Here is a 27,986-nt window from a genome sequence, read left to right on the forward strand (position 1 = left end):
TGCTATTTGACATATTTCAGGGAGACACATCCCAAGGTATTGTCATTAATCCTTGAAATGCAGCAAATACATTAAAAGCAAAACAGGCAATTAAAAAGCTTTTTAAAAAAATAAATACGGCATTAGCATACAGAAACAAATACAAAAACTCTCCAAATCAATCTCACAATTCAAAACCATAATAACAGGATGTTCTTTCTCCACTCAGTTGTCACTGGAACCTTGGCATTTGCAGCAGTCACAGAGCACAGACTGTCTTTAGGGCTGTAATACATAATGAACTTGGACAATGAAGACACAAGACTATTTAAAGCTTGGTAAACTATTGAGTAACCTTAGCATCAATCCTATAAAAGGCTGGAAGTCTACAGGGAAATATCGTTGATATAATTATATTCTGGCTGACCTTAGTGTGAAATAGAATACAGACAATACCATTTCATGCTGTCTCCAGACCAGGCAGGATATCATTAGCCCAGCAAGTGAAGCATTGCATTAATCATTCCTGTGCTAGAATTATCATTTGGTGCAAGTCAAGAAATGCCCTGCCTCATGGCTATTCCTTTGTGTGTCTCAAATTACGCCTCTTTCGATCCTCTAAAACATTGCTTTTAAGTCTAAAGGTGGTTTATTTCTGAATATACAGTAGAAATGTTTAGCAAGAACTAGAAGTTGCAATGATAAAACACACTTTTAACAGCAAAATGGGTACTAGATTGTTGCAATTTTCACTAACAGTAAGGGAAAATTAACTTCAACTTCTCTGTGAGTTACACTCCATCCTTCACTACCATGCAGTAAAGGGAAGTAACTTGGGAGCTCCCCAATCAGGCCTGTTATTATAATTGATGTTATTGTAGAACTTACTGTCAGTCAAGACTGAGACTGTACTAGGTGTTCCATAGTCTGTCATCAGAAAATTCAAGTGTAAGTAGATTATCATGCACATTGCCTTCAGTGTCAATAACACAAAAAAAGTAGAAAACTAAACAGAAGTATTCAGAGCGTAAATGCTAAGTAGAAAAAAAGGCTGCCGTAAGTACCCTATGAAATGGAACAAGAATCAGCCATTCACAATTCCACTGTTGTAGAGGAGACTGAACATCTACCCACTGCAAACCAATGAAGTGCCATGGGACCTCTGGACTTCAGTCCAAGGAGGTGCACAAGTCCAGTTCTAACCTCCATCTGTTTTGTATATTTTGGTTCCATTTCTTTGCTTTTGTTACTGCTGAAGCCAGGATCAATAAAAAAGCAGGATCCTTTTTCCGAATAAATGATAAAATTGTTAGGTTGAAGTACCTGAAAATGTGTGCTAAAAGAACTATTATACAGCATCTGCCAAAGCAGCATTTTTGTCTTGCTGAAATACTTTTTGCAGGAAGACATTCCATCAATAAAAGTTCATTTAAATATGACACCCTTTACTATTAATGATTTGACTACCTGTTAATTAAGACCAGACCCCTGCCACCACACACACGTTCTTTGCTAGCTCTACTTATGTTTATTTGCATGTTCTGTTTGGGACCAAATTACAGTAAATCTTTATCTTGAGGGTTATTATAGCTAATGATGTACTTACAGAAAGTGAATTTGCTATCTAAGCTATTACAACAGCTGACTGCAAGATCGAGTCATATGTCTGGAGAGATAAAATATTCTTTGGAGTTTCTGTATTCTGGGCCAGCTATTAAAGGTCTTAACTTGGTTTTAATAATTTCCTCTGTAGGCAAATGACCACTGTCAGTGTTGCACAAATTGCACAAATTGGTCATAAACTAAATAGGAGCATGATGTTTTCGATAAAAAGCAGTAAAATATGTACGGAAGTGATGACAACATATGAACTACATTATCTAAGAGTTTCATAGTTACTAAACCTGAAAAGTCCCAAAGACTCTGGCTTATCTAAATTGGCTCTGAGGAGTGGACATAGGCATCCCTCACATGAATGGAGTATCTCCTTAAAAAAAAGCAGACCATGCCAACAGAGTGAAGGGCTTAAAAGCAGACCATGTAGTGATGCTGCAACATGAAGCATTTAGTCTTCTGAGGACTGTGCAAGCAGTTCAAAATTGGTGTGGTATCTGAGACCTAATATATGAAGAGTTTTCACATAGAAGTGCTACTTTTCTATGAGGGTGTTATCTGGGCTACACTAGAATAAATTAGTGTAGATTTCTCTAGCAGTGGCATTTTGTTGCTGTTACTGCAATGGGTCAGCTCTGGAAAGTGAAACAAATCAAAACTAAAAATAAGAAGGCATGGCAGGGTGAGGAAAGAGAAAATGAAGTACTCTTCTTCTGTATGAGTATGCCCGCAAAAAGCAGGCGGAACCAGGCCATAATTGACCAAAACTTGCATTCAGATCCGTAAGCTGATTTTCAGTGTGAAACCTGATACAGAAAAATCAGCAAGACTTCAGTGGAGAATGAAGATTTGTGATTAGCAACATCGGCTTTATCAACAGCAGCTCTTCCTACTGAAGCTGTGAACTCAGCTGTGATGTAGTGTGTGTGACCTGGGATCTCTGAAAAATCTTGTTCAGAGGAAAGAAACTGTGAGAGAGAAGATAAGGAAAAGTGATGGTTCTTCCAGTAAGTGCTCCTCACAATTTTCTGCCAGCCCCAGTCAATACATCCAACACTTGATTTATATATCTTAAAAACACTGAGCAGTTCCCAAAGCAGACTTCATCCCTGGGGAGGACTGATGGGTTAAGGTTAAAATTCCTTGGCAGTATTCAACCCTTTTAGGGAAAGAAAAGCAGAACAGCAAGGCAGAGTGGAGAAGACATGAACAGCAGCAGACAGACTGACTGACTCCTTTGGCTGCTGAATTGAGAATGCTGGAAGTGCATATTCCCTGGTAATTGCTGTATATCTGAGTATTTCATCTAACATGAAGGTAAGACAGTTGCTTACTTTATTAGTACTGATAAAGTTGAATATGTCAAGTATAACGACATATGATTTTGAGTGGGGAAATAGTTAGCTGAAAAGGTAATTGGACAACACTGCAAGAAATAAGAAAATTAAAAACAAAAGCTTGCACAACACAGCTGAGAAAATAAGTGTGAACTTCTCTTATTTCTTAGATGATTAGTGTAAAAATTGCAGAAACCTTGAACAGCTGTATGAGCTGAAACAGGGAGGAAAAAGCAGAAAAGCAAAGTAGTTTGCTTTTACTTCTCTTTTTTTCAGGTGCTGGGGATTTTTCTGTTGCTGGAAGTTTCAGGCTTCTTTCCCATTTTTGCCAGGTGAATATTTACTTAACAAACTATATGCTGAAGGCTAAGCATGTATTCTTAAGGTGCATCACATAAGGCAGGCCTTAAAAGGGTCTTCAGATGTATTTCCTGGGACGAATACGCACTGTTTGGTGTCAGTACTGCCACAGCCATCAGTGGCACACACAGCCCCTGTCAGCTCCCTGATGGGGACTGCCCTATCCCTGATTTACAGTGTGAAGCTGGTCTTTGAAACTTGTTTTATAGTTGCACAGAGTCGTTGCTGATCTTTAGACTGGGCGAATGTGTCTAGTTTCTTCTTTTGAGTGACCAGAAAACCTAAGCTGAGACTGATTTCATTCTTATCTATGAAAAGCAAATCCAAGTGATTTTATAGAAAGCCTGATCATAATCCTAATTGTTATTGAAGGTCTGATTTACTGTGTAGGAAAGTTTTGCACTCATGTTTATGGATGGAAATCACTGATGATTTTCCTCTCTCCTTTTTTTTTCCTTTTAATTCAAAAAACCTGCCTTCTGGAGCAGCCCTTCCCCTCCAGTCCATTGCCGCTGGAATTCTTTTGGCCCTTGGTCTGAGTGCAATGGCTGTACTCAAAAACAGGTATAAATGGACACATCTTTTCTCTAGTCATGACCTCATAAGCATATGTGATTTTTTTCTCGGTAACTAAGGAGCCACTGTATCTTTAAAACCCTAAATCAGGTGTCACACAAAAGCCCCAGCAAAATGAGAAGGCTAAAGAGCAGAGAACTCAGAAGATAAGTTCTTAGTCTCTTCCCAGTATGTTCCCTTTCAAAGCTAGGATGTTCATGTTGTAAAATAATTTGTGCTCTTTTTATTTTGGTGATGGCTTCAAAAAGCTCAACTGAACTGTTTGGTAAACACAGACATTCCTCCACTGATGCTGGTTTGTACCAATTTCACTGATTTTTCATTAGTGGTGTCACATCTCAAGGGAAGAAAACTTAGTTGTGAAGTGTTACCCTTGATGAAACTAAGTTGATGATTTTTACATTGAAACTACTGATGTGCAAGACACTTGCTTTTGATTTTCCTTTTCATCTATTTTGATGTTGCATCAATTAAGAACAGATTAGTCAAAACTGAAAATGTGCCATGAGACAGTACTTTTTTTAGAAACAAAAAGTAGCCCTCTTTATATTATATTTTACCATCTTTTTAAAGATATTTTTTACTCTGAGAAACTTTAATAACAAATTCATATCAGGCATGATTGGTCCTATTAAGAATGTAAAAAAAGCCAGAAATTTCTTGGCAGCTTTCTCTTGTCTTCAGTTACGTATTACATTTTTGAACAAACCAAGCCAAGCTTATGCATCAGTCTAAAGACCTTATAGATAAAGGAGTTGTCTTTCTATTAATTTGAGGGTTCAATTAGATTCTTGGGAGTTTCAAACCACCACACCATATTATGTTAATAGCAGGTGTGATTGTTCTCCGAAAAAATAGTGAATATCTCATTTCCTTACAGCAGCAGTGCGGTAGCATTGTCTTGAGAGTAGCACACTATTCCTGCTTTACAGTTGGATTTTCTAAAACCTCTTGATTTGCATTCAGGTTCGGAGACGGACAGTAGCAGTTTATGGCCAGTATGGGGGAAACCCCTGCTCTGGGGATGCCTTTGAAACAAGACCATGCACCCCCACAAGGGGGTGTCCAACAGAGGATGGCTGTGGTGATCGGTTTAGGTGTTTCTCAGGTACCATCCAAGATTTTTTTCACCATTTTCTAGTCATGAAGTTAAGAAGAAAACCTTGTTATCTTTGAACTTTAGTAAATGGGCAATGTCTTTGCAGAACTCTTGATATACAGATGAATTTGATTTAGGCAGATGTTTCCTTTTTTCCCAGCCTTAACTATGCATGGATTTCATTTCATCTGGAGCATTGCAGAGCATTGCAGATAATATGCTGTAGCCCTGGTACCCTCTTTAATTCATTCTGCCTTACTTATTTGCCCCAGAGAACAGTCTTTTTCATTATGAGAAGGTAGTTAAGGAGTGCAACCTTAGATGTGATCGTTTGAAGCTGTTCTGTGCTATATCCAAGTATCTTGGAAATCACCTGGAAACTAATGCTCCGTAGAACAATCATTGTATCCAAGCAGCCTCCATTACCTTCACAGAAGAGCATATTATCTCAATAGGTAGACATTTATTACAGAGGACCATGATAAACGTGTTTTGGTGCTACCAGAGAGATAATCACAGTTAATCATAAGTGATGGTCAAAGGGTGAAAGCTTCGGAAATAAATCTAGAAGTCAACTGTTTTATTGATATGTCATAAGCCTCAAATGGTTGTGGTTCCCTCAAGTGTGCTGTATTCAACAAGCTGTTGTGGGCACAGACTGTTCACTGTGGGAGTGAATATGCTAATTAATGTAATAGATAAAAAGGAGTTCTGCTTTGATTTTAGGTGATCTGTTTTTAAATTAACAAAAACTCCTTTGCCTGTGCGTGTTTGTTCTGATTTAGGTCAGTGCATTAGCAGATCCCTTGTGTGCAATGGCGATCAGGACTGTGAGGAAGATGGTGCAGATGAAGATCGATGTGAAGAGAAGAAAACTGTATGTGATATTGACAAAACACCTCCAAATTCAGAACTCACAGGAGCAGGGTAATGTTCCGTACCAGGCTCAATATTACTGGTGCCACATACATTTACATTTTGATGTGTTTACAAGCTCTAGATGTACAGATAGACTTCCTGGGCTTATAGTAAAACATCCCATATGCAAAAGTGTTCGGTAGAACTGCCTCCATCATGCCAGTGGCTCAGTGTAGCCAGCATGTACGGGTCCTTTGATCTGAAGCACAGAATAAAGCTTTTAGTCTTTCATTCCTGTTATTGAAAAACAGCTTTTAAGATATAAAATTAAATTTCAACTAATAACCCCTGATTTACATCATGGAAAAAATGAGTCAGCAATGCTCATTCTTTTTATTCATTGCTGTTGCATTTAGTACTGTAGATCCATATGGATTTCTGTTTATACATCCCATCTGCAACTTAGCAAAATAATTATCTTAAGTATCTTTCGTGTTGTTATATCCCTTGTTATGCAATATACTTCATATATAATAAAACCACCCACATTTTGGCATGGGTGCCCTGCTGTTTTCGTGTTGCAGTAATTGCTTGAACAATAGAATTTAAAATCAGTCGAGAAAGACACGAACGTGTTAATGTTAAGACATAATGAAATATGTTCATTTGTCTTGACAAATCCAACATTTCACTTTCAGTATTGTAACATGCTATCCATACTGCAGTTCTGCATGTATAGAAGTCTATCAGGTGATAACCCCTTTTCTTGGGTCAAAGATCTTACTTTGCAGATCCATCATTCAGTTATAATGGCTCTGTAATTTTTGGCTCCCTGTCTTAATGACCTTTCATATTTTTTCTTCTTTTAGCTTTGATGCTATTACTGGTGAGACCAAGGGAAGAGTCATTCACACAAAAAGCTTTGGAGGGCAATGCAGAAAGGTCTTTAGTGGCGATGGGAGAGAATACTACAGGCTGAGTGAAAGTGTTCTTGCTTATACTTTCCAGGTATGTTTCCGTTAAGCACAGCTTTGTATTTACAGTCATGATTAAAACTGGGAGAATGATGCAAAGCTTACAGGGGCCTTTGGCAGGTATGTTTCCTAAACACAGCTCAACAACACCTGTTCCCTCTCTGCAGTCACTTATTATTTGAAATGCAAATTGGTGTATGTCTTGTTAAAATAAAAGGAAAAAAAAATTAACCCTGAATATAATTTCTAAATCTCTCACAGTTAGACTGAATGTAAAGCCATCTCCCTAGTATAAGTAATGGTTTGAATCACCCTAAGAAGTGCTTTGGGGGTGAAATGCAAGGCTTTGGGGTGCTTTGTGTGAATCTTTGAGATATGCTTTGGTTGAAGTCACTGTCTCAGAGATTCAATTTGTCTCACATTTATCAAAAGCATGCCAAACAATCCTTAGTGTACTTTATTTCATAATATAAATACTTAATATCCACATATTAACATCCATATATATGGATGAATGCTTTTCCAATAGTATTCAGTACTTTTTATGAAATCTGAAATGGATTCAGCCTGGAAAACACATCAGTTTTTTTTTCATCAGTAAGGACTTGCTCTACTCTTTATGTTATCATTTTAAAATCCTGTATGAACCTCTTCATACAGACTTCTATCTTTCACCTTCTAGGTCAAAGTTCAGAATGATTTCAGTTATGAGTTTTTCAACAGCACCTGGTCTTATATGAAACACACAGAGAGGTATGAAAACTCAAATAGACACAGTTACTCACAGAATGAAAGTCTGCGAAAGGTATGTATAAGTTGTCACTGTGGCCTAGTATTTTGCATAAACATTTTCATCATTTTTTATGTGTTTTTATAGTGAGATACAAATATTTATTTTATTCAGACATTTTTGGTAAAAAGTGCATGACATTAAATATCCCATAAAACCTATTTGTTAGTCATTTATTTATTTACTAGCTGTTTTCCTCACTATTTGGGGGAGAAAAACTTTGACTTCTTTTGGCTTCTTTAGGTATTTGATTCATCTTTTCCGTTTTTACTAGGGATTTATTGCCTTTTTTTTTTTTTGGTCAGTATATTGGAGCAAAAAATTTGCAATAACTCTGTGATTAATGTTTATTTACTTTATAATGCATGTGCCATTTGTAGAACTCCATTGAGAGAGATATCTTATGTCTTTAACAGCCAGGAGGTCACAGTGCTTATGCCTTCATCTTATTTTAAAAGGAGATAAATAATTTGGAAGTAACTCTCAATGATGAAGTATAACCTATATATGTTATAGCAAAAAAAATCAAGTAACAAGTACGTGTATTTTGTGGCCCCCAAGCAGACACTAGCGATGACAGATTTTGAGACTCAGCCTAACAAAGTTCAAAAGCAACTATGAGAGTTTGAAATGAATAATATTGTATAGGCATATAGGATTTTATAACTCAGAAGCATCCTCAAAATGGCTGGAGACCCTAGACTTATCTAGACAAAACAGAGTGCAAAGGACATCTCTCTACTGCCTCTGATTTGCTTTCAGAAAAAGCTTGTTAACCTCCTACTACCAGGCTTCTGGTTCTGGAAGCCACTGTTAGCTTTGCAGAGTGATATTTTCCTTTCTTATGCTTATGCTAGTTTTCAAGTACACAGGAGGAAAAGAAAGATGTTGCAGCAAGTATAAATAAAAGTCCAATGATATTTCTTGACTTCAAGGTGTTCTTTTTAGGTTGATTGGGTTGATGAGACAGCTATGTAAGGCTGTTGATTAGTAGCCAATGGAATATGCATGCCACCTTGCTACTGGGAGCCACTCTGATAGTGACATGGAGCATGACTGATGCCTTTTCCTTCCCCCAGAGTAAGCAGCTGATGGTTGTTGAGAACAGTGTGGAAGTTGCTCAGTTCATTAACAACCGTCCTGACTTCCTCACTCTTGCGGAGTCTTTCTGGAAGGAATTGTTCAACCTTCCCGTTGTCTATGACTACAGCATCTATCGAAGACTTATTGAACATTTTGGGACTCATTTCTTACACTCTGGATCTCTAGGAGGACACTACAAAGTTATTTTTTACGTGGATACTGACAAAATGAAAGCAGAAGGTAGAGTACTAGTGTATTCATTGCAGGAAACAAAGTCAATAATCAAGAATAAAAATTTATTTGCATGTTTTCCCAGCTAATATCTAAAATCAAGTAAAAGACTTCTACAAGTCACCACATTCTCTTCATGAGCAAAAGAAAGAAAACTAAAAACAGGGCTCAAACCACAACACTTAGTCCTAGATCCATGTGTTTGACCTGCAGCACTCTGGATAGCAAATATTTGATAGTCAGTTGAGGACCTCATCAGGCTAAGCTTCAATTCTAGTGCCAATATAAATTTCAAACAATGTTAAAGTTTTAAAGTCATTTGGAGATGAAGGTTGGGTAAAACTGTGTAAAACACAGTAAATTACAAACAGAGAAAATACTAAAGTGACACCTATGGTGGTAATCAGTGTGGAGCAGTGCTGCAGGATTAGGGACTGCTGAGAAAATAAATGAAACTAAACCTTTTCCAGATGCATCTCTCATCTCTCAGCCTCCATCCATAGGCTCCAACATGTGGATCTTCCCACAGCACACACATACTTGTTAGTTGCCTTCTAATTTAGGCATAGTACTTCATGACCTCTCTAGCCAACAGGAAACTCAGAAATGAATCCAACACACTTTCTGTGTACAGTACTGTTAATGGATGGATTATCTGCAGGTGTCAGCATAACAAACTTATACGAGTGTACCACATCAGGATGGAATGCATTCTTTGTGAAAAAGAAGAAAGTGAAATGCACCAAACTGGATGAATTACTGCAGAGTTCTTCAGGTAAATATTCAATGATGACTCATACAGTTGTCATATGTCCAACCTTCATCTCATCTTAAATAACTATCGAAATGAGGAGCAGGTGTTGATAACTTTGTTGAATTCTGTCCTACCATGCTGAACCCAGACACCAAGTGCCTGATTTAAAAGGCTCTCCAATGCTCATCAATTATTGCTAATGCTTTCCCGTAAACAGCACTTTTCTGGACACCCTAAGTCAGGGCTGCCAGGACACTTGCAAAAACAGATACTTCTTATATATTATCAGCTTGTAGTGGGTTGACCCTGGCCAGAGACCAGGTACCCACTAAAGCTGTTCTCTCACTCTCTCCTGTGCCCGGTTGCAGAGGCCTTGTGGGTTTCTGGAGGGTGCACATTCCAGGTTACAGTCAGCTTGTGAGCCCCCTCTATCGAGTGACGCAGAAGAAGACCCATTTTAAGTGGGACCTTGAGCAACAGCAGGCCTTTGAGCACATCAAACAGGAGATAGCCCATGCAGTAGCTCTGGGGCCTGTTTGAACAGGACCAGCTGTGCAAAATGTCCTCCAAACGGCAGCTGGAGAGCATAGCCTAACCTGGAGGCTCTGGCACAGAATACCAGGAGAAACCTGAGGTCAACCATTAGGGTTTTGGAGCTGGGGTTATCGAGGATTAGAAGCCCACTACACGCCAACTGAAAAGGAGATATTAGCAGCCTATGAGGGGGTTCGAGCCACGTCAGAAGTTGTTGGAACAGAAGCATGTCTCCTCTTGGCACCTCGTTTGCCCGTGCTGCACTGGATGCTCAAAGGGAACATCCCCTCAACACATCATGCAACAGTGCTACATGGAGCCAGTGAGTAGCTCTGATCACACAGCAAGCCCGAATGGGAAAACCCAATTTCCCAGGAATCCTGGAAGAGATTATGGACTGGCCAGAAGGCAGTTGAGCACTGCTTCGATGGCATTCCCATCACCAAGAACGTGCATGACAACCACTTCTGTGCTGTCAACGCCCTCTTCCTTGCCATCGTCACCAAGAGCGCCGGTGGCGGCTCCTTCCTTGTCAGACAGGCCAGATTGAACCAAACTACCCCGAGGTCTGTGGGCACTGGGGCACTGTGCTAGACATCAAGTGGAACCCCTTCATTGAGAACATCATCACATCCTACTCTGAGGACGCCACGGTGCAGATCTGGGAGATTCCTGAGGGTGGGCTGATGAGGAACATGATGGAGGCCATCCTGGAGCTCTATGGGCACAGCCGGTGCATGGGGCTGGTCGAGTGGCACCCGACCACCAACAACATCCTCTTCAGTGCCGGCTACGACTACAAGGTCCTGATCTGGAACCTGGACATTGGGAAGCCAGTGAAGATGATTGACTGCCAAAAGGACGTGATCCTGTGCATGTCCTTCAACACAGACAGCAGCCTCCTGGCCACCCCCTGCAAGGACAAGAAGCTGCGTGTGGTGGAGCCACACTCTGGGCGGGTCCTGCAGGAGGCCGGCTGCAAGAACCACTGTGTCAACAAGGTGGTGTTCCTGGGCAGCACTAAGAGGCTACTCACCATGGGCATGTCGCACTGGAAAACATGGCAGATTGCCCTGTGGAATCAGGAAGACCTGTTCATGCCCCTGATCGAGGAGTAGATCGATGGGCTCTCGGAGCTCCTCTTCCCGTTCTACGACACTGACATGCTACCACATGCTGTACCTGGCTGGGAAGGGCGATGGCAACATCTGCTATTACGAGATCAGCTCCAACAAGTCCTATCTGAGTTACCTCATGGAACTCTGCTCCCCGGCCCCACAGAAAGGACTGGAGGTGATGCAGAAGCACCGCCTGGACATGTCAGCCTGTGAGGTCTTTCAGTTCTACAAAATCCTCACCCTAAAGGGGGTCATTGAGCCCATCTCCATGATCGTGCCAAGGAGGTCTCCTCCCAGGAGAAGAAACAGAGGAAGGCTGCTCTCCTGGCCCAGTACACCAATGTGACCGACAAGGAGGATGGTGGGGACGAACAGGATGGACCAACTGGGACATTCCACCCCTCACCTCTATGAATCACATATTTAAGAGTCTTAAATTTCACATTCATCACACAGCCTACCCTTACATAAACAAAAGTAACAACCTACCAAAACAGAATATAACAAAAATTCCCCCAACCAGAAATCAAAATAACATCACTATAACACCAAACTTAAGTGGACAATTTACACAAAATCCACCCCTTGTACCTTTACCACAATTACAGCAAAAAATTCCCCACGATCATTTCATTCTTTAGCATTGTTCAGTACTTGTTTTGCCTGTTACCTCTCCCAGTTATTATCCTTATCTCAAAATCCTCATGATTCCCCATACAGGCCACCAAAAAGACTGTAGTGGGATAACCCCGGACAGGCACCACATACCCACTAAAGCCACTCTTTCATTCTCCCTCTGCAACTGGACAGAGGAGAGAGAAAAAAACAGCTAAGGGTTCATGAGTAGAGATAAGAGCAGGAGAGGTCAGTGACTGATTACCTTCACAGGCAAAACAGACTCAAAGTGGGGATAGTACTTAAATTTATTACTAACAGGATAAGAACCAAAGAGTTAGGAATCAAACAGTCTTAAAAACACCTTCCCCCCACCCCTCCTTCCTTCCATCTTCTCCCTCCTCCCCCCCAGCGGTGCAGGGGGATGGGGAATGGGTGTTACAGTCAGTTGTTGTTTCTGCCGCTGCTCAGGGAGAGGAGTCCTTCCCTTGCTCCCGTGGGGTCCCTCCCACGGGAGACAGTCCTTGATGGGCCTCTCCAGCGTAAGTCCATCCCTCAGGCAGCAGTTCTTCCCAAACTGCTGTTCCCTGGGTCACTCCTCCATGGGGTGCAGTCCTTCACAAATGAGCTGTACTGACGTGGGTCCCCCACAGGGGCCACAAATCCTACCCGGGAAAAACCTGCTCCAGTGTGGGCTTCCCTCTCCACAGGGTCCCTCTCCACAGGGTCCCTGTCCACAGGGTCCCTCTCCACAGGGTCCCTGTCAGGACCCTGCTCCATCTGGGGCCTCCCATGGGGTTACAACCGCCTTCATGCATCCACTTGCTCCAGCATGGGCTCCTCCATGGGCTGCAGGTGGGTCTCTGCACCCCGATGGTCCCCCATGGGCTGCAGGGGCACAGCTACTCCACCATGGTCTGCACCACGGGCTGCAGGGCCTCAGCTCTGGTGCCTGGAGCACCTCCTGTCCCTCCTTCTGCACTGACCTTGGTGTCTGCATTGTTGTTCCCATGTTGTCACTCTGCTCTTCCCTGGCTGGAGTTTCTCCTGCACAACAATCTTTTTGTTCTTAAATATGTTATCACAGAGGTGTTACTATTACTTCTAATTGGCTCAGCCTTGACCAGCGGCAGGAAGCTCATCCTGGAGCTGGCTGGCATTGGCTCCACGGAACAGGGGAAGCTTCTAGCAGCTTCTAACAGAAGCCACCTCTGTAGCCCCTCTGCTACCAAAACCCAGCCACAGAAACCCACTACAGAGCTCTTGATCCAGGCACAGGTGGTTGAACCGCACTAGCGAGTCCTTTCACTACTTGCTGGCATAGGTTTTGTGTGTAATGTTTCTATTTTCATTTGTAAATATAGCAATGCCAATATTTTCTGTATTTCCTATCCTGAATCTACAGGAAGCAGTGGTAATAAGATTAAAGGAGACCCTTACATAGAAGGAGGAAGCCCAGGTGCTGTTGCTGGCCTTAGTTATCTAGAGCTGAATAATCCTGCTGGGAACACTCGAAGCTACAGTTTGTGGGCTGCATCAGTGACAGATTATCCTAGAGTAATTAAAAAAAAGGTAAGGCTACTTTCCTGAACCAGAGGTGAGCAGATGGGAGAAATTATTAAGCTACAGCTGGTGATTAATCAGGCTGTGGTCTACACTCATTTTGTTTTCAGATCACTTTGTAAAAAAGAAAAGTTCTCAGGAAGAAAATGCCATGAAGTTAATATGATCAGCTACATTACAAATCTAAGTCCACAGGCAGGTCAATACCTATAATCTTACCAGCCTTCAGTGACTTAAGTGGACTTCTGATTAGGAATAGAGGGTCGCCCTAGCATTGGAGAAAGCCCAGACTTGAAATAGCCTCTTTCCTGAAATGCATATTAACATATCTGTGTGGTTTCCACTTCACTTACAAACTCCTGTGTATCTCTTTTATCCCTCCGCCTTAACTCTGCATCCAGAATTTTAGAATAACTAGAGATTTTGAGAGACAGACAGTTCAGAGCTTGGTGTGGCCATACGCACTACAACCTTATCTACGTCCCTTTTGGGAACTGCTCATATACTGAAGAATGGTATAAACCCAAAGTATTTCTGTCAGGAAGTTTTCAGCTAAATGTAAAAGTATATAATATAGGTATATAAGTATATAATATAAAATAGGCAATCGAAATTAAAAAATATTTTCAATTATTGTTACCTTTGATCACTGTTCTGTGAAATCCACCATAGTGGATTGTTCAAGTGTCCAGTTTTTTTATGCTAGGAACAGCTGAGTGAGAATCCAGGTTGCTGGTGGTCTGTGTTACACTTTTGTCTCAACCATATCCTCATAGTTCAAATATGTTTAAACATGACTGATCTACCAACAGCTTTAAAAGATGGTGTTAAGCAGAGCTAACTTTTCAGAAAAAGGCTAATATTAAATACTAACATAAGATTTTAGCTAGTCAGCAAATTAAAACATCTAATGTGCTAATTCCCATGTGCAGGAGCATATGTCACAAATTATTTTGCATGCTTTTAAAGCCTTATATCCCAATCATAACTGCTTAATTTACATGTTTCTCTACTCTGTGTAGCTAACACCATTATATGAGCTGGTAAAGGAAGTGCCCTGCTCCTCAGTCAAAAAGCATTACCTAAAACAAGCAATTGAAGAATATATGGCTGAAAATCATCCCTGCAAATGTCAGCCTTGCCAGAATGGTGGTGAACCAGCTGTGGAAGGAACACAATGTGTGTGTTACTGCAAGCCTTACACTTTTGGAGCAGCTTGTGAGCTGGGAACTCTCATGCAAGATCAGCCAGGTCAGCACTCTTTGAATTTGTGAGAGTTTAGAAGAAACAAACTGTGCCCTCCTGCTTCCAGAGTCTGTCTGTCCCACTGCACACCCATGCAGTGCCTGCTTGGGTCAGGTACCATTGCAGACATACAGCATGGGGAGGGCCATGTCAAACCTGAGTCTTTGTTTAACATGTTTAAACAGTACTTACCAAAGAGCTGGTTTTATTATTAATGTTAAATACAGTGGACAATAGTAACTACTCAATGTTACCATCTATAATTAAGTACATATCCTGAGTTAACCAGTATCAATAACTTCAAAAATTTCTCTCAGAAAGTGATAATATACAGCCTTTGTGGAATTATACTGATGTACAAGGCAAGTTGGGGAAAGATGGAAGATTAGATCATTGCAACCTGGAATTCTCTGTAAGGACACAGTTGGGACTATCACTAGCTTTGAAAAGCCTGTGCCTTTAAATCACTCACAGAGAGTGCTTTAAAGAGAGAGTGGTTTAAATAGAGTGGTTTAATGTGAAATATTCCCAAATGTTTAATAGGTGTTGTTGATGGACGCTGGAGCTGCTGGTCTTCTTGGAGTCCTTGCTCAGGGGGAAGGAAATTGAGGAGTCGAACCTGCAACAACCCCTCCCCACATGGGGGTGGGAAGACCTGCACAGGAGAGCAGAGTGAAAGCAGACCATGTGAAGATGAAGAGTTGCAGCATCTTCGGTAAGCAATCAAAAACATTTGGAGCACAACTTCAGAAAGATTTAAAAATTTATTTCAGAAGGGTGCATAAGCTATTGAATTCAGGGAGAAGATCACTTGCTGAGCTTTAGTATTTCAGTTGAGAGAAAATGAAATTCAAAAGCTGTGAATCCAATACAAGGTAAGACTAGAAAATTGGGTAAAAGCCAGTAAACTTGACAGCATACTATTTACCACTCTCTTGGATAGCCTGGCAGTGCCTGATTTAAATATAATTGTGATGAAAATGTGAGCATAATAGCCTTGAAAACAGGCTTCACTGAGAAGTGTAGCATTTTGAAAGGAAAAAAGACTAAATTTAAACTAAATTGTACTTTTGTTTGCTTCATAGCTTGATTGAACCACACTGTTTTGATTTATCCATAACTCCTACAAAATTCTGTTCACCTCCTCCTCCTTTGGAAAATGGATTTGTTCAAGTAAGTTATTTCTATCGCTCTGTTATCTTTCCTATCCCTACCTGCAATGTCTTTACTATAGTTAATACAGACATTCATTTGCAAATTTGTATTTTTCTTGGTAAGCTTAGTATCAGATCTACTGTATAGCAGCTTGTGCAGCATTTTTCACTGGCTGAAGTTTACATGACAATATCCCAAACTTCACGCTAAAAATTAAATAAATCCAAAAAAGCACACCCCCAAAACCAGAACAAAATCTTTGCTTTTCTGCATGATAATACCTACAGAGAAAAGTCCTTTAACCTATGTATTTATTAAAAGTTTTCTGAGCCATATGGATTACATATAAAAGCTCAGGAAATTAGAGAAAACTAGAGAAAAAAACACACAGAAAGTAAACTGCCCATAATCATCCAACAAACAAAATATAACAAAATTATAAACAAATTTTAGGAATCTTCACTCTGTAACTCACCATTCCACTTTCTTGTTCCTTGGTGAAACTGCGGTCTGGTAAGGTACTTGGCTAGCTGTAACTTGGGCCTATTTAAAGAAGGAGACCAAATTCCTCCCTTGGAGGAATGGATTATGCCTTCTCCATGTTATCAGGCCGTCAAAATTCTCCTTGCTCAATAAATAGATAAAAGGATTAGTTTTAGAAAAATCAGTTGGTTGCCTCTACACAACTGCTAACTGAGGCAAGATCCAAAATTTTGCTCTCCCTCTTTTGCCAGGATTTTTTTTTTTTTTTTTTTTTTTTTTTTTTTCAATAGTTGTCTCCTACATTGATGTTTTTGGTTCACAAACTAAAGGTGCAACTCATAGAGTAGTCTCAATTTTTCATAAGATGTCTCCTTGGAAGACAGTGGGATATAAAATGAGAGAAAACCTGTGTCTTCCAGTCCACCATATTAAACTTTTGAAAGCTGATAACATGCCATCCTAAGAATTAGCAAAGCCATTATCACCCTACTGATCTTCCTCCAGCCCAAGGTTGTCCAAGATCTTATCTTACCCTGCTAATGCTTGATAATAGCCGTATTTGCAGTCAGTTTATGCATCATCAGAAGAGTACTGTTCCATATCCCTTTTGATCACATTTACTGACTATTGATAACCAGGATTGCCCCCAATATTCCAGATGCTCTCATCAGTGCATTGTAGAGAAGCATTAATACTTCTCACTGTCCTCAGCCACTGCATCCCAAAATCAAAGAGAGTTCAGTGCTGCTGCTAATTCTAATACTGTATATCTAAAATTTCACCTGTTTATTTTCTTTCAGAATGCTGAAAACTCATACCCTGTTGGGAAAAGCATTGTTTATGCTTGCAGACATGGATATTCTCTTGTTGGTGATCCTGTTGCTAAGTGTGGTGATAATTTACAATGGCAAGTTGGAGACAGATATTGCCAAGGTATGTCTAAATGATTCTTGTTTTGAAATACAATTCCATTTCTGAATTCTAGTGAAACATCTCAGAACACCTGCTTTCCAGCAACAGCAGGGGGAAAACACACACCCTCATTTCCCAGTTCCCCAGTCACAATCAGGTCTAAACCGACTTTTATTGTGAATCTAGATATTGTAATACTGAATGAGAAACACACCCATAAAGTCTGGTTTTAAGAAAGGCTGGAAGTGACGGAGACTAAATTCCAGTCCAGGAATTCCTTCCTGTGGAAACACTTCGTTGCTATATGCAAGTCCTATAGCCATATGCAAGAACCATGGGAATTTTCAGCACTGTGTTGAAACAACATCTCAGCCTAGGCCATATTGATCATCATAACTGGTCTACTCTGGCCTCAAATTGGGAGGCCTGGAGACACACCATCTATAACGCTGCTGTCTCCTTTGAGAACACACGCAGGATCACCCTCGAGGAAAAAAGGCAACGCAGAAAGAACCGTGTATTGCAGAATACACCATCTAAGGAATCTTTCTGCTGTGCCTTTTGCAATCAGATATGTCTGTCACGTATTGGCCTCATAAGCCACCAGCGGGCCTGTAGCAAATGTGGATAGAGCCTTCCCAAATCTTCATTCGCGAAGCCTAGCCATGATGTTTCAACAGCATCCTTTTCTCCTTCCAAGCAGAACCGACTGTCCATATATGCTAGTCCACGCTGTTTAAAGGTTATCTTTTTGTGTATCAATACATGGCCTCCCCAGCATCCTGTATGTATGACCACTCTCTACAGGACGTTACTCCCTATTGTGAACTCTCAACAGAACCATGGGTCCTAAGGACAGAGAAGCCTTCATAAAGCTAGACTGCACCTGCAGGCAGCAGCAGCAGATGCTGCCACTATGTCCTTAGTATTGCTTATTTGGCAGGTGTGATGAGTTAATATCCTGCACTAACATGACTGATATGTTTCTACAGGAAAATAGGCAATCTCACCATTCAATTTGTTAAGGAATTTAGAAGACGATAAAATATGTGGTTGCTTTATGCGATCCACTGATTCACTGTGGCTATCTCAAATGCTTCAATCCTTAGAAACTGCTTGTCTCCTGCCCAACCTGGAGGGGGGTTTGCAAGGAGAGCCATGGAAAGCTGTGTATGAGATTGGTGAGAGAATAACTCTGTCCTGCCCACACAGCATGCACTTAGAAGGGGCACAGTCCATTTTGTGTGAGCCCAGTCTCAAGTGGTCTCCTGACGTGAAGACTGTCCAGTGCAAGACACCAGGTAAGCCGTTGCAGTCCTGCAAGTACAATGGAGGAGTTTCTTTCCTGGACCAACTGTGCCTTATGTAGTTAAAGTATAGACCGAGCTATTGCTGATCCAGTGATAAGCCACCAGGAGGAAGCACAGAAAACGTGTTTTCTGTGGTCTGTTCAAACAAGATGCCTTAAGGCAATTTATGTGAGATTTCCTTATGGCTTTTTGCTTCACACTCCCCTATTGCTATCACATATTGTCACTAACAACATTTTAAGAGATTGCCTGGGATGTATGCTGTCTGTTCTGACATCCAAGTATACTTCACTTTCTGCCCATGTTGTATAAAACCACCACTATATGAACTGCACCGTAGAGACAGAGTTTTTCTATGTGGAAACTGTTCCGTACACCATAGCCTCTCATGGCAGAGAAGGAGAGGGCTGGGTGACTCCTTTTGCTCATCTGACAGTCACACAGCTGATATGAAGTAAATGTCCAAGAACTGGAAGCAATGGGAAAATGCTGCTTTAAGTTCATGGTGAGTGCTGTAAGCTCTGGGTTGATATGGACAGACACTAGCAGAAGGGGAATTGGGCTACAGCACTCAGCAGCTGTTGTCTTTTCCAGCTGTGGAAGACGGACAAGAATTTGTCTTGAGCACTGCTGTAGTGCTGATCAGTCACACAGGGGCACCCAAGCAGCTTGCTGCTTCAAGCCAGTAACAACTTCACCTGAGGTCCCAGATGTTCCTGTATTCTCCTGGGGACAACAGTCACTGCTGCAGAAGAGTAGTCTTGTCCTATGTTTCTTGTCTGTCCTGTCCTTATCAACCAACTGCTACCTGAGGTTTCCTCACCTACAGGAAGACGAAGGTGACAGTCAGGCTTAGACCTCAAAAAACAACAGTCCTGTGAAATTCCTGGTGTAAGTCATCTGCTACTGTGCCATAACCAAACTCACAGGAAGCACAGGGATTTCAGAAGGAATTACATAGCCGTACGTAAACAAATCACTGCTGCTAAAGTGCCAGAGCAGCAAATGCTGAATTGCTCTTGCCAGTTACTTAGGCTTAGCTTCAGTGATTTTAACTTAGTTTTTTTAGTTGGTTGGTTGGTTTGGGAATTTTGGTGGTTTTGGTTTTGTTCGGTTTTTTGTTTTGTTTGGGGTTTGTTTGTTTTTGTTTTATTTTGTTGTTGTCTTGTTGCATCACATTCTAAAATTCCAGAAACAATTAGAAAGTTTCAAATGCTTCTACCTTTAGAAACAGCTTGTGCCTTACTGTATGGCAGCATTGTATTAATACAAAAGTTTGTTAAAAAAGGACAACAGTTGGATTAGAAATCCAAGGAATTGGAGTTAAAAACCCAAGGAATATGAGATAAGAAGGGTAAAAATTAAGAAGATATGTATACACAGACATAGTGGCATAGATATGTTTGGATGGGAGTATTTAGTCAGCAAGAGTGTCAGCAACCATCAACTATGCAACCAGCAACCCCTTCATCAAGGGATGAAGAAAATGCAGTGATTTTTGGTGTAAATTTACCCCTCTGCAGGAAGACAGGGTTAGGCCTGCTGGAGATTTTTTTTTTTTTTTGAGAAAGGCAACAACATTCTGGAGTACTAAAGTTTCATGTTAACAGACACATAATCTAAAATACAAATCAGGATGAAACCTCCTCAGAACTTGCGTCCAAATGGATTTAGCAAGATTTGCTGTTACTTGCTAGAGAAACCTCCAGAGAAATGTTTAGCAAAGTTTGGAATACAACTGTGTGCTTAAAGAATGGAACTTCTGCAATGATGAAAATTCCCCAAGAATTACTATTGCTTTTATTTTTAAAGTTAGTACAGATTGAGGGCTAATGATGGAACTTGTAGTTTTCATTACTATCAGTGTATAAGAATATTTGGGTTCAGGTTTCTACAGGGGACTTTGGAGCCTTAGCTTTTCTAGTGACAGCAGTGAAGTCAGTAACTCTGAAACCTAATGACAAAGCCATTCCCATCTACGATTCAGCAGTGCTAAATTTAGAAGAAACAAATAGCTGCAGCAGAAATTAGATGAATGCTTAAGATTGAACACAGTACCTGTCTCTTTCCATCTGACTTGTGACCCATAGATAAATTATTGCACAGTAACTTTGCAAAGTGTATTGTATCTTTTCAATAGTGTTGATTCCTTCCATGCAGTAGATACTTTTAATGAACATGCAGAATGTGACTTTATGTCATGATTGTATAATTCAGTGCCTGCTAAACTCTACTGATAATTTCAGAGTAGACCTTTAACAACCCTTGTTTTTCTGACCCCTAATATCACTGTTTGTGTTCTTCTACTTCAGTGCCCAGTGTGAAACCAGAAGTGACAGAGCCTAAATGTCAGCCATGGGAGAAGATATATCAGTCACAATGTGTGTGCAAAATGCCCTATGAGTGTGGGTAAGTTCAGGCTCAATTAGGCAATTACATTCTCACTTTATTCAAGAGCCATTACAGTTCTTAAGTCTTAAGTCCATAACAGAGGAGAAAGCTTTACTCATATGAGAAGGAGGCATTGTAATATGCTTTACAGCTCAATCAATGTCCTATTCATCACTTACCTGCCTTGTCAGAACTGTCAGTGGGCTTTAGTAGTGATGGAATTTGGTTGGATGACAAAAGGTGAAGAGAGAATTTCGCTTTATCTGTGAAATAGATGGAAAAAGATAAAATTATGTTTTCAGGATTTAGAAGATGGAGCAAACCTTAAAACAGAGGCCCTTGGGACATAAATATCAAACCTATAAGCTAGTGAAATAAAATAGATTTCTTTTCACTGCTGAGAGACTGTGGAGTTATGAAAGGCACAGTAATCTAATTTCATCTCACATTTACAGAGCAGTTTTCGTAGTCCAATCACATCACTTTCCTGACCTCATGGTTTTCAGATCAGGGTTTATTGTTTCCTGTTTGATCTGAGGCTATATTCTGCAATAAGCAATGCAGAAGAAATAATGTAAGGAAATTACATCACCTGGCGTTGATGGTCAGATGTGCCAAAGAGCTCAGCACTCCAACATCTGGTCTGGTTTGCATAGACTGGATGATGTCTCCTATAAAGTCATCACACAGAGTGTGAGCTCTAGATGAAATCTGGCCAGGTTTATGTGACAGCAGGAGCTGAGCAGTTTGGAAACGCCAGGATAACAAACCCAATTTGTCTTATCCATGTGTAGTAGGAGGAAGAAACTTTGATGTCATCTCAAGTAACTATTCCTATCCATAACACTTAAATATTTTATATAATCTGGTTATGGTCTTTTTCTCTCAATACTTACTTAAACAAGGCAACAACTCCTTCTCTGGTTTATGGATGTGTTAAGGTTACTTAGAATATGAGGGGAGTCACAATGCTAGGGAAGGCCATGGGCAGATTCATAGTAACCTTGGAAGTTAAATGAATTACATTTAGTTATTTGTTTAAGCTTCATTTATAATTAATCTACTACTTGCCTTTCTATTTTTTTTAATTATGTTCAGAATAGCAAGAAGATAGATAACAGTCATTCCTGTTACCTGATGCCATCTTTTCACTGTCTTGAAATAACACATCTAATGACAGAAAGATAAATCATCAGCTGTCAAAGCAGACTAATCTTCCAGCCTGTTAAGGCTGTAGGAGTAAGGCATATAAGCAGATCTTGGTCCTTCTTCAGAAAGCAGAAGTAACTTGCTTTGCTGTGGCAGTGACTTTCAGCACCAGCCTCTTCTCTGAAGAGAGCTGGGAACAAGAAGAGTTTGTGTGGGAACTTAGGAACACCATGGCTTTCTCCATCCTTTCAGTTTCCAAGAGACTGCCCAGGACAGCACAAAACCCCCAGAACAGGCTGGTGAGGGGTAATTTGTCCCTATGGTATGGTGCCTTAGGTTAGATCAATTCTCATCAGTTAGAGCAAGGGAACAATCTCTGGCACCAAAGCTGCTAAATCACTAAAGCAGCTCCTGGTAGACCTCTGGCAAGAGCCAATTCCTGGATAATTCCCAGGCACAGCATAGGAGTTACTAGGGTCAGAGACCATTCTGGTCTGATGCAGTCCCCATCTTCTGGGAGCAGAGAGAGTATGGACACCAGCTACTCTGTGTGAACTGTCTCTAGCACAAGGAAGGGGTCGGAGAACAGCTGATGTGTTAATACAGATGGAACCTCAGTCTCCAGGAGCTAAGAGCTATCTCCACAGTGAAACATGAGATTTGACAATTTTTAAGTACTATCCCCTCTTTTTTCCTCCAAATTTATTTGCATAGTGTCTATGTCTCTCCTGAGAGTTCTTAGATTGTGGTATATTACAACTTAGGGTCTTGAATGTAATTTTAGGAAGTTAATATCATTCGCTGCATGATGAATTTTTCACTTCACCAAAAGTTTCCTACCTCTCATTGTAGGTGAGAGGAAGAAGGTATTTGTGGACTTGCAGATATTATTTAATTTCTCACAATATAAAATATTAGTAAAATGTTTTTATTATCCTAACCTTCTTCTTCAGGTAAAAATATTACATTTCTCACATTCACTCTACAAGGATTATTCCTTGTCTGTAATAATTTTTATTGGACTGCTGTGGTGCTCCCAGCCCTGGGAAATATCCTTTCTCAGCAATGAGTGCAAATTATTAATATCTCTTCTGAGTGCAGATTCTCCATTCTTTTTCTTATGCATCTGAACATGTTGATGCCCACTGGCTTTCTCCTGGATGACCCAGCTATAGCAAATATTTAAAGAACTCTCAAGACAGTTTGAAGCATTGTACTGTAGTGTGAGTTTGGCAACACAGTCCGTGAATTCCTGGATTCATACTTCAGCAGCTGGTTAAATCATGTCCCTTTCTTTTTTTGGGTGTTGCTAAAGTGGTGCAAAGCAGGCAGATTAGTGCATAGGTCTGGTCTTAATATTTTCAGATAAATTAGGTTGCCTTGTGTACAAAATTTTGACCTTAAGACTCAGATACTGAGATTTATCACATGGGCAAGGAAAGAAGGTGTCTGAACAATTTTAAATATAACAAACAACTTAAATACAGATTAGTTGCTTTTCCTGGAACACATTTTGTTCTCCCAAATTTAAGACTACATTTAAAGACGGAGTTTTTCTTAGAACTCTGTCTGCAAAGGAAACTCACTTAAAGCAGTGCTCCACTAACTTCAGGGCTGAATTCGAAGCTCTTCATCTCCCAGGAGCATCTCTGCTCTCTGGTAGCCTGTGCTGCACCTTACCCATGGCTGTAAAGTGCATCCAGGAAAGTACAGCATTCCCTGTGCCAGACGGTTGTTCTTTTGCTCACTCCACACATGCCACTGATTGCATTGAGAACAAGTGGAGAAAATAGGGGTTTGAGGATTAAAACACTGAAGTAATAGGAGGGTTTTTTTCCTTCGCTCCTACAATTAGAGCATGAATCACAAATGATGACAACTTCCTGGAACTGTCCCCAAAATACAGTTCAAGGTTGTCCAAGAATTGTTGTTGCCACTTCTACACATTTTTTGTGGGTGTTAAGTTACTATCCACATTTCAAGAAATACACCGGCAAGTTTCCTGGATAAATATTTTTCATAAATTTTTTGTGGAGATGGATGTGTATTTCCAGAAATATCTTTGGTCTCTGATGGTGAATCATAAGATTTTATTTAGTAAAAGCTGTGATTTTTAAAGGACAGCAGAGTAAAGATCTATAAGCATATCCTAATGTATTAAAATTAAGAAATACTTGTAAAATATTTTAATATTTGTGCATGTTCATATATATCATTATATGTATGAAAATGTTTTCTGTGTATGTACTTATGTTCCTGTATATGTCATAAATTAGAGAATAATTGAAGTCTGAAGTATTTTTATCTAAAGTCTCTCACTGCTACAGAGGTCAATGGCAAATAGAGAGTAATATCCCTGTCCTTCACACAGGACAGATCTTGACTTTGCTAAGGTGCCATATGGAAAAGGAAGAAGTCTGGATTTTTCGCGTGTCTATGTCTTTAGTTCCTTGCTGCCCTCTTAGGATGTACTTCAATGAACAGAGAAACTGGAACTGGACTCTGAATATTTTCCATTCTCTCGGCTCTTTTTAAGATGTGCCAAGACAAAGCACATTTAAATAGTGCAATCCTTTCTTTTGTTTTCAGTCCTTCCCTGGACACCTGTGCTACAGATCAAAGAACCAAGAGAAACACACATTTAACTGTTTGCAAGATGCATACCTTGGAGTGCACAGGCAGAAAATATTCTCTCAATAATGCAGAAAACTGCAAAATGTCCCAGGCAACTGAAATACCTTGTGGATCATGTCGTTCATGGGAAAAATGCAATGGTAAGAGATTCGTCACAATTCTAAGCAAAATTTTTCATATGACCAAAATGAAGTCTTTACCCCCAGTCACACATTAGCAGTTGGTCTGTCCTGGTATGGCGTCTCCAGTTCCTCCCAGAAGCACCATGCACTGCTAAGCTGATTCAAACCATCAACCCAGTGTTTGGTGTCCAAACACAGCAGGAATCTCCAACCATGGAAAAGAAAACCCCACAGGATATTGTAGCAAAGTACACTATATGCAGGCAAAGCTTATTCCTAGTCCCTGTTAAGTGAGTCAACATTTTGGTCCACTGGAAGTTTTGGGTAAAACCCTTGCCCTTCTCTTTTTCACTATTTCTACCTCTGGGAGTCCTTACTGCCCACAGGAATAGGTAAACCTTTCCAGAAATTTGCCAAGCAGTCTCCCCAGCAGTATCTTGTGGCAAGGATTTAAATGTCTTATTGCATACTAGCTAGGAAAGCCAGTTACTGTTGTTTGTACTTCATTGTCTATCCCCAGTTTCTCACACAGTTTCTCTTCCCTCAGAGGAAATAGTTCCTGTGTTTTGTAACCTGTCTGCAGTGGAAGTTTTCAAATTCCCTGATATATTTTCCCTGAGTGTCCTACACTATGTTGCATTTAATGGAGGGTTGCCAGGAATAGGTAAGATGAAGAAATAAATTAGGGTTTTAGAAGTGCCCAAGCTAGAGGCACAGTTATTGTTATAATTTGAAAATAAAAAGGATTACTTGATATGAGTTCATCTGTTTTGTCTAACAGTTATTATTTTTGAACAGACAAAAATAATAGCAAAAACCCAAAGATAAAACTGGCTGAAGCTTCAGCAGAGACAAAAACTGGCAAAAAAAAAGTAAGCATACAACACCAAAACAAAGCCACTGTTATGAAAAATAAATCTCAAGTAAAATCTTCTTATGTGATTGTCACTGATACAGCTACATACATTTATTTATAGCAGCAAATACTTTAATCTTAGTGAAACTGCCTGTATGAAAATAAAGATACGAGTCGTAAGAGTTTGCATGATCAGTTTGTTAGTGTCCAAGGACAGATCTCTCATCTTACGTGTTATCTGAGCACTGGAGTTGTAAATACATGAACCAGTTCAAGCAGTAATATCAGAGAAATCTTTGAGGCACCTTGAGCAAGCTTTTCCCACAAACACGATCAGCCTCTCTGAGCAGAGGAAGCCCCAGCAGCGCCCCACTTGTTTCTACTTCTAGTTGTTCTGCAGAACCTAAGCTAATATTACTGAAAGGATTAGGGAATTAGGTTAGGGAAACAATCACACAAACACAGAAAGCTTTGGGTTGGAAGGGGCCTGTAAAGGCCACCTAGTTCAAGCCCCTTGCAATCAGCCACAACATCTTCAACTAGACCAGGTTGTTCAGAGCCACATTCAACCTAGCCTTGAATGTTTCCAGGAATAGGGCATCCACTATCTCGCTGGTCAACCTGATACAGTGTTTCACTACCCTCATCTGAAAAAATTTCTTCCTAATATCTAGTCTGAATATGCCCTCTTTCAGATTAAAACCATTAACCCTTGTCCTACCACTGTAGGTCCTACTAAGAGGGCTGTCCCTATCTTTCTTATAAACCCCCTTCAGATACTGGAAGGTGTTATAAGGTCTCCCAGGAGTCTTCTCTTCTCCAGGATGAAGAACCCCAACTCTGTCAGCCTATCTCCACAGGAGAGGTGTTCCAGCCCTCCGATCATTTTTGTTTCTTCCTCTGAACCTGCTCCAACAGATCCATGTCTTCCTTGTGCTGAGCACCCTCCAGAAAATTTCTGTCAGACCTACAGTTTTACTGGAAATATTCTAGTCTGGGTTTGTTTTGGTTTTTTTTGGTGACTTGGATCCTATCCTGAATGTTTTTCCTCTGTGCTTTTTGTTTAGTGCAATCCAACAACTGTGTTTGTGATGAAGACGGTCTGTGCGAGGACGGAGGCATACAGGTCTGTGCTGAAGTGAGCGGCTCTGCTGCCCGTCGGACCATGACGGAGTGCGAGGTTGGGCAGCTCAGATGCCAGGGGCAGGCTGTCACCCTTGTCAGCATAAGGCCCTGCGACGTGCAGAGTAAATAAGATACGGTTACAGTTTATTTTGGTTATTGCCAGGGGATATCTCAAAATGTGTCAGCTCTTGGGCAGGACATACTTTGAACCTTGCTCTGCCAAATGTAAGCTCTGCTGTGAAATCCACTGCAGCTGATGAGATTATGCATCTGGTCAGCTCTGAATCAAGGCCTGAGGCTCTTCGTTAGACAGACATGTACTTGCCACTACTGCTCACAATAGAGCTCTTGCTTAGGCACTAGCCTTAGCACTGGCAGGTTTACTTCATATTTCCATCAGATTTTAAAAAATATTGCTGAAGTGCAAGTGCCAAAGTAGCTATTATAGTGATGGATTACCATGTCTGACATGGTAAATTTGTTTTTACTAAAGCCACACATATGCTTTGCATCTATATCAGCAAAACATATAGACTAAGCTTTACAGAGCAGGAGGTATGATTCTTCTCTTTTAATAAAGCAGTTTATTCCTACTGTGTGTTATTCAGTTGAGCAAACAGTGCGCACAGCACTGAACCTGTTGTCGAGCCTGATGGGCTTAAAGGTCCAAACAGTGCGCGTTAATGGGAAAGCTACCTTAAAGCATTGAGAACACAGCTATGCTCGCAGATTCTTGTGCACAGAACCACTTAATGAAAAATTGCCATTTTACATTGTCATTGTTATCATGAGCTACGTGGAGCACAGGTAACTCAGTTGCATCTGTCACGTACATTTTTGTTTGTGCCAAGACCAGTTTCCTTACAGACCGTTGCACAAAGAGGCCTTCCACCATAGTAAAACTTGGTTAAAGACAGCTGTTAGGGAAAACTTATCCTCACAGCAATGGAGACATTCTGTATTCAATCCCCCTGAAGATACCTTTGGACAGTCTTCAAAGACTGTTCCTGAATAAAAGAAGTCTCTTACGCTCTTTCCTTACACAGCTAAGCATGCTCTCTGGTGTAGTCAGATACTGACACCTTTGCTTACATATTACAAGTTCATTCATGAACCTGT

At 40.5% G+C, this 27,986-nt stretch overlaps 1 protein-coding gene and 1 pseudogene across 1 annotated transcript; both read left to right on the forward strand.

Moving 5' to 3' along the window:
* The first annotated feature begins 2,432 nt into the window (after positions 1-2,432).
* On the forward strand, positions 2,433-27,912 carry C7 (complement C7). Its single transcript, XM_027714593.2, has 18 exons — positions 2,433-2,910; positions 3,207-3,262; positions 3,779-3,854; positions 4,833-4,974; positions 5,751-5,892; positions 6,693-6,831; positions 7,480-7,602; positions 8,667-8,910; positions 9,563-9,676; positions 13,328-13,494; positions 14,508-14,736; positions 15,274-15,445; positions 15,816-15,903; positions 17,169-17,301; positions 18,390-18,581; positions 20,903-20,999; positions 24,720-24,904; positions 26,810-27,912. Exons 1-18 carry the CDS (start codon positions 2,905-2,907, stop codon positions 26,995-26,997), a joined length of 2,493 nt encoding a protein of 830 aa, XP_027570394.1. The 5' UTR covers positions 2,433-2,904; the 3' UTR covers positions 26,998-27,912.
* LOC113984518 lies at positions 10,503-11,653 on the forward strand (annotated as a pseudogene).
* Positions 27,913-27,986: the final 74 nt, after the last annotated feature.

The sequence above is a fragment of the Pipra filicauda genome, unplaced genomic scaffold (assembly GCF_003945595.2).
Source record: "Pipra filicauda isolate LSUMZ 115617 unplaced genomic scaffold, ASM394559v2 scaffold52_size3558583_pilon, whole genome shotgun sequence".
Taxonomy (NCBI): Eukaryota; Metazoa; Chordata; class Aves; order Passeriformes; family Pipridae; genus Pipra; species Pipra filicauda.